The 7,972-nt window shown below is 33.0% G+C and overlaps 1 protein-coding gene across 1 annotated transcript in view; it reads left to right on the top strand.

Annotated features, from left to right (window-relative positions):
- Positions 1 to 288: 288 nt before the first annotated feature.
- Positions 289 to 7,972, top strand: part of LOC115443360 (T-cell leukemia homeobox protein 2) — a gene marked incomplete in the record, with an annotated part of 33,779 nt that continues 26,095 nt past the window's right edge. The window contains 1 exon segment of the mRNA XM_037440281.1: positions 289 to 1,120. Within this exon segment, the coding sequence (XP_037296178.1) occupies positions 573 to 1,120 (548 nt within the window).

Raw genomic sequence — 7,972 nt, forward strand, 5'->3', positions numbered from 1 at the left:
ACGTCATAACACCTTTTGAAGGCAGTTTATCGGTCCCTGTTCAACGAACGATCTTTGCTGTGTTTACGTCGTTACAAAGTTGCTTGGAGCAAGCTAACACGCATAATTTGCTTTTAAAATATCGTCTTTATGCCTTGGAATTAAAGTAAAAATTACTTTGATGATTGTTTCGCTGGGGTTCGACTGGAACGAGACGCCAAGAAAGGGACGGCACGTATCGTTCCGTTTAACTTAGTGAGTCCAAACGAGTTTTATGTTTGGAAATCGTATTAAGCTTTTGTTGGAAACTGTTCCACTCAACGGGCATAGTTGAGGCGTTTGTGCGGTCAAACTATCGTGTTCGTCCGTAAAGTGGGGATACTGGTGATTGGCCCGTTTTGGCCCATATTGTGTGTAACGATTCGGTAGCGCGCGGTCGAGCGTGGCACGCGAGCGTACTCAACATCTACGGACACACGTTCGATCTTCATTTCTTATTAGAAGTTCATCATTTAAAAGTGTGAAAAAATGTTAACCGGTCATTTACTTCGGTGAAGATATTTTCCAGTGCTAGTGACTTAGATATTGAAAAAATGTCATCGGTGCATTCTGACGATGACCAGGAGGAGATCAATGTGGATTCTGACAGCCGGCTGTCAGGCCAATGTGACAGAAGCATAGCTTCTGACGACCGGGACTCAGAGCACAGCTACCACGACAGATACCATGACTCCCCCAATGAGCATCTGACCGACACCCAGCAGAGAGTCAACCTGCCCTTTAGTATATCTCGGCTATTAGGTAAACAGTTCGAGGATATAGACAAGCGTCGACATTCAGGCGAAAGTGATGATCGAAGTGACCAGGACACTGAATCAGAGAGTGCTAAAGATGATGCTAAAGACAGTTCTAGTTTGCCATTAAATTTTTCTCACACGCCTGGTCTGTATCCTAATTCTGGATTATTGTTGAGGCCTGGTCTAGGACTTGGGGCTGGGTATGGGTTCACGAATAACCCGGGAGTGGTAAGAGTCCCGGCTCATAGAGCTTTAGGAGCGCTGGGCGCGTGGGGAGTGGCGCTGGACCCCATGAGGCAAGCAGCTGCAGCCGCGTTTGCTCATCAGGTTGTTAAGGATAGACTTAATGGTGAGATTTTTTTAAATATTTAAATAGAAAAAAAATCAATAATTAATAAAAAATTTACAAAGGTCTGTAAAACTTACCTAGGTATGATTTTGAACCGGATAAAGTTGCGAAATACGAAAGCGACTTTAAATATATTTTTTTAAATACCCAATTGTTACTTATCTTTAACTTATGCATTTTACTTTGTAAAGCAAAACATATTTACACAATTACGACTTCGAGTATATTTCTAAATTTTAATCAACCAATATCATAAAGATTTAGCTATTTTGCCTAACCTGTTTTATAACATATTTTAACAACTAATGTTAACTGGCGTTTCGGCTAATTAAAAGTATAATTTATAAGAATGTTTATTAGATTTTTATTTCTTTTAAAACTTGTTTAAAAACACCTATCTCGACTATAATACAAATTAATTTATTCATTGTGCATACATTATTCCTCTAAAGTGGAATAATAGTTAGCCTCTGTGAACAGTAGCAACATTCTGTTTTATTAATAAAAAATATTTAAGACTATTTTTTCCTTTTTAATGGCCTCGACTACCGTACCGTACCGTATAATATTAATTTTCGTGAAATACTTTATTATTGTTTGTTTATTATTTTTCATTTATACCTAATATGTGTCGTATTCACTTTTTTTTGTATTATTATAACTATTAACTATTTGTCTTCATGCGACGCACTTTTTTGTTATTTATTATGTATATAGGTATTGTTTGTGTATTTTTGTTATCTAAATAATGTAAGTAACATATCAAACTCTAATAATAAGCATTTAGCTTGAAAATTTTTGCCATGCATAGGACGCATATAAATAATTTGAGCGCCATGAAACACAATATTGTTTTGTATTGAAGACGCAAATGTTGAACAAGATAAAATATTTCGTAGACGGAACAAATATTCATGTATACATTTTTTAATATAAAAATCAACCAAGATTTACCTATAAAATAGGATATTTGCGCGATATTTTTGCTTCTATAGCTATTAATTAGTTCCGCGTAATTAATATTTCAATAAAAACTTGCATGTACAAATAATTAAATCAATAATAATAATTCCATCGAGCACAAAATTATAACAATGGCATTTCCACACACCAACAAATTACCTATATCAGTAAATACCTTTGGGCAATAAAATCGTAGATTTAAATTTTTGCCGGCATATCACGCAAAAACCGCTAATTGAATTCGAAATGTAATTATTGACAGAAATGAAACTATATTCCGAATAGTGTCTATTTATCAAAATCGATCCATGAAATTAAGTTTTTTTTTGTTTAGTTAGAAATCTCATAGCACCACGACGCCGCGAGGCACGTGTCTGTTACGGGAAGATATATCGGGAGGGCATAACAGGCTGATATATGTAGGCACAGCTAGCAATAAATAAATATATAGAAATAAGTATTATAAAAGCGCAATCACGTTAGAACAGCTGCACGGATCTAGATGAAAGGATCTGGATGACATTTGGCACAGAGATAAATTATGATCTGCAATAGCTTCTATAATAGCTATTTAAATTTTAATTACCTTTTATTCCGGAAAAATATATAGCGGGACTTTAATGCCAGAGAAACTTTTAAACACGGGCGGAACCGCGAGCAAAAGGTAATAAAAAATAAATGAATACTCTAGAGTGTAGATAAAATATATTTTTTTTCGCATGTAGCCTGAAGATGCCGATAATTTAGTAGTAACACGGAAATGATTGGCCTTTCTCGCTTTGTCTAAATATTCACGAAGGAACTGCTTTAGGGATTTCAAAGAATACTGGCTACATAATTACATATTACACATCAGCACATTCACCGAATCTTATATAGTAAAGTTAAATAACTTAAGGCTTAAATCATCAAAATATTCATAAGCTCAGTCTACATTCATGTTTTTTTCTAAAGTTATTTTTTTTACTGTTACGGCAAAATATATCTATAAATATTTGTTTTAAAGTGTTCTTTCTTGATTTAACACTTAACTTCCATGCAAAATAGGAAACTAATCGTTATCAATCAAATTTACGAAACTAAATGAATTTGCTGATCCTATAATACAAATTATGATAACATTTTAGTTTTCGCAAAATTTTGCACAAAATTATCAACTAATAGAACCATTCGAAATGTTCTCGAAAGGTTCGGCTTCAAAGGTTCCCCATCCCAACAATTAGGTGTTGCGTGCGATGACACACGAGAAACTATTTCGTTTTTTGACCTTACCCCACGGAGTGAGATTGCAGGCGCCTCGCCCGCTATAATTTGTCGCCGGCCGCTCAACAAGATCTTTTTTGTTTCTCGTTGTGACACAAAATTGGTTTTGTAAAAAAATCCGGTTTGTTTGGATTAACTTTTTCCAGCGAGTTACGTTTGTCTTAGATTGCGCGCTACTTTGAAACAAAATGCTTTTTGTATAATTAACTTGAAGAAAATATTACAGTCGAATGACAATTATTATACTTTGAATATAAGTTTTTATAATTTAAAAAACCTACGGATATAAAAGACTTATTCATCTATAGTTTGGTAGTTATTCCTTTTTATACTGAATTTGCAATGCTCTATAAAACGAAAGAATAAACATTTATACAGTAAAACCCATTATTTTAAAATATTTGTCTTAAACCTAAGTACAAAAGCATCAATATTGTAAAAACGTGATAATTTATGTCTTCCGGAGCGGCGCGTGTAAACAGCAGGATATCTCAGTTTTTGCGACCACCGGTGTGGAATTATGGATGTGCCTTTCTACTGTGTAATTGAGACAATAGCTGTCTATCTGTCGGAAGTCCGTATAAAAAATTATAGGCGCCACTAATTTGTATTCTCAACTATTACACCTCATAACAAAAAAAAACTGTCTTTTCTCTCTTTGTACACTGGGTACTCTGCTTGAGTTATGCAACTGGAATGTCATATGTTTTGTATTTATTTTATTTAATATCCGATGTAAAATATGCAAGTATAAAAGTTGTATTTTAGTAGGCCAAATGGTAAAAAAATAAATATTACATACTAAATAATATCCTATCTTCAAAAAGAAAATATTGAACCTAAAAGTTTATATTCAGTCTTACATAGAATATACTGCAATGGTGCAGCCAATTTATTGTTATGTATTTAAAATGTTCATGCTGTGACAGCCTGTAATTGAAACAGCACTGCAGAAATTACTTACCGAATTCTTAAAAAAAAACTATGTAAGGTGTATGTTTTGTTGGCTGTTCAAATAAATAATATAAGGCATATATATTTGACTAATTATACGCATATATTTAATCTCTTTATGACTTGCCTATTTCCGTGAACATTTTTATTTCGAAAAAGTCGTATCTAATAGTATGTTTTTGTAAAATATAAGCATTAATTATGTGTCGCTACGAAACCCGACGCGTGTGATCCGTCGCCGGACAAGGAAGCGGCCCGCTCTGTAATTGACAGCTCGCAAAATACATCGGACGTGCGCCGGAAATATTTGGGAAGTGACAAAATAATACTCATTAATGATTTGGAGTGTTTTTTCTGTTGCAATAATTATTAGACGAAAAAGATTTTTCTCAGATACGACTGTATGGTTACTTACTGTAACTGGAACGTTAAAATTATAATAGGTGTATTAAAACTTGGATTAATAGGATTTTTATTTCAGGACAATTAAAAAAATATACTGATTTGTGTGTATTACTTGGCAGTTCATCGCTAGACTCTAAATTTTAAAAATCACGAATGAAACCATAAAAACGTCTGTACTGTGTGGGTGTACTTATCTAGACTCATGTCTTGTCAGTTTTTATAGCAATTAATTAAGCATGGCTTAATACAAAAATATCCAATACCGATTAATTTAACTTCAACGGGTACAAATTATTCCAATACTCAGAACTCAAAGTTTATTCTAAAATTTGTACTCTATTTCCGTCGTAGGAGGTCATTACCCTTGACAAGATGAAATGGCCGTACAAAATAACAAGCGACGGTTGCCAATCGATACTTGATACAGACCGCAAGTGCTTCTAATGGCCGTCGCCGTTTCCGCCTTCAGCTCATTATGAGACCGCAAATCCCAAACGCGGTCTTTTACCTCTATTACTATAAGTTTATTGGTCATTTTAGAAACTTTATTGTCTTATTTGAAGTGTGAAGATTGGAAAATTGTTTGTCTTTGGGCATAGTTTGCATTAAATAGTTTCAATATTGGCAGCTTTTCCGTAAGGAAGAAATAAACATCATTTTCAAAATTTTGTATAAGGGTAAAATTTAGGTGGATATTGTACCTAATATTGGGTTTGGGGGCATTCCTCGAGAATGGCGACATATTATAATTTCTGTTTTCATAATTTTCCATTCGATTAAAACTATTTGTTGGCGCGGTTCGAACTGGTATTTCATAGTTCATTCGATCGGTATTTTAATAAAATTATTGTAAATTATAATTAATTATATTATTATTTTATTTTGTCTCCATAATTTCAATCTAGCAATGGCAAAGGGTCCATATTATAATCAGATTCCTGTCGGCTTCTTTTTATGTAGACTTTATGTAGATTGTAATTGTCTTTAGAACAATACGCAGACCGCATTTATAGATATTAATACCTATGTTGTGTCAGGTTCCCTTTTGGAAAATTCCATCACTGCAATCTACAACATGCCATACTTCAAAATATGACTAAAACTGATCCTGAACAATTCGCAGTGAATCACTCATAATCAGTTTAATAATGTAATTCCGTGTAATTACGTTGGCTGCCATGTTCTATTGTCTCGGCTTGAATACTCGACGTTAACACTTCCGCCTAATGATTGATGTGGTGTTTATCTAAAACCTTGCATTCACTATCTGATTATACTTTCCGATTTGTCGACCGTAAGTATATATCCGGCTTGTGGTATGACTGCCTCCGATATCGGCTTGACGACCGATGCATTCGCTACGACATTATTATCCGATATGAATACGATAATCGTCTCACTTGTCAAATCGTATAGTGAATTACTAGCTTTATACGGTTGTAGTGGGCGGATAATGGGATATTTATTCATGCGAAAATTTTGTTTAAAATGTATGTAATCGAATAAATTTATATAAAATAATACTAGCTTACAATTTTTTATTTTTGGCTGTTGACTTGAATGCCATACATTATAGTCGTTTTTAATTTATCTGGTCGTTTTTTACTCTAGTGTATATATATTTTTTGATCCAATAGACCTAGATTAACATGGCTTTATCATACAAAACAATAGAGAAAAACATATTCAACAAGTATTTAGTATAAGAGAAAAAGTACTTTGTAAATATACAAAACATTCCTACCTAGTTCAAATATTATATTCATACCATTGCCTTACCATAAAATGAAAGCCATCAAAGTACTAGTAAAGCCGGTAACTCATAGACATCGTAATACTCCACGTATTTAATTTTATTGTTGTTTTATTAAACAAACAATCTTCATTAACATGATATCTTCATTACTCTTTCATCTCCACCGGAGTTTGATTAATAGCCTGTAATTGGTATTTTACAATGGTATTTATGACGTTATTTTTGTCAATAAACGCATGATGGTATTTTAAACGTTTCCATACTAGTTTTGGAAGCGTAAAAAGTGTTTTATTACTTTTTTTAGTTGTAAAATGCTAATAACTATTAACTGCTAACTGGTTTTTAGGTAGCGGCTTTCATACACGATTTTCTACGTGTAACGGTTGGATAGTTATTATATTTTATATTTTTTAAATGACTCAGTGTGAATTAGGTTGTTTTAATTAAATATTTTAAATTCCTTTTCGGCGCGTATTGATCTTGTGGCGTCTTAAATAAATATTTGAAAAGGCGACATGGCGTTTCTTTGAAGTTGTAAAACTATAAATCTGCATATTATTAATTAATATTTAATTATTAAGGCAACATTTCTTCGAAATGTTTAAAGTTATAATATATGTTATAATTTTTGTCGTCGTAGTTTTGATCTGCGAATGATCTATTATTTTAATCTTTATTAAAGACTTAAGAACATAAAGAAATGAAGACTAAAAGTTAGTATTATTATTATTGATTATTCTACAACTATTTTAAAGACCTGTCTAATCGGTTTTAGTCTCTAGTTACTTACATTAGAACTTATTATGTTTTGTGTTTACGATCAATAAACTTATGGAAATGTGAAAGAAAATTTAAAAACCTCAATAACTCGTATAAAAGGGAATTATACAAAAGTTACGATCCGATTATTCTCTTAAAATATTTTATAACACAGCTAAAACACATTTTGCAAGGCGATACGGCATAAAATAATTGAAGTTCATGTCAGTGACGTCATCAACTTTATTGGACTTTCCCGGTGGCCTTAAATTTTCACAGCTCCGAGGCCGCGAAGTAACACAAAATCATCGATACACTAAAACACACGTGTAATATCCTCCCCTCGAATCCTCTTCACCCCATTTCCCCGGGGGAGGTTGGGGTGTCGTTATGAAAATTTGACGTCTACCAATATGCGATGATATGAGACGTACGGTATACGGGGAGATGGGTACGGATAAAATATACAAAAATAGAGTTTTGAAAATGTCCCTTGGACTTTACAGTATTGAAAATAGAGTTCAATTTTTAAAATAATTTCTAAAACCAATGAATAATTTACCATCCAATTTACTCGTCTTTAATGAAAAACTAAGGGCCTGTTTCACAACTTAGTAAATATTATTCGTCACATAAATGTGTAAAGCGACCAAAACATAAGTCACATTCTAATCTATACAAATGAATGGTAACAAATTGAGTACTAACAACTTTAGCTGGTTAATATGACAACTATCAAATAAAATG

The sequence above is a fragment of the Manduca sexta genome, chromosome 18 (genome assembly GCF_014839805.1).
Source record: "Manduca sexta isolate Smith_Timp_Sample1 chromosome 18, JHU_Msex_v1.0, whole genome shotgun sequence".
NCBI lineage: Eukaryota > Metazoa > Arthropoda > Insecta > Lepidoptera > Sphingidae > Manduca > Manduca sexta.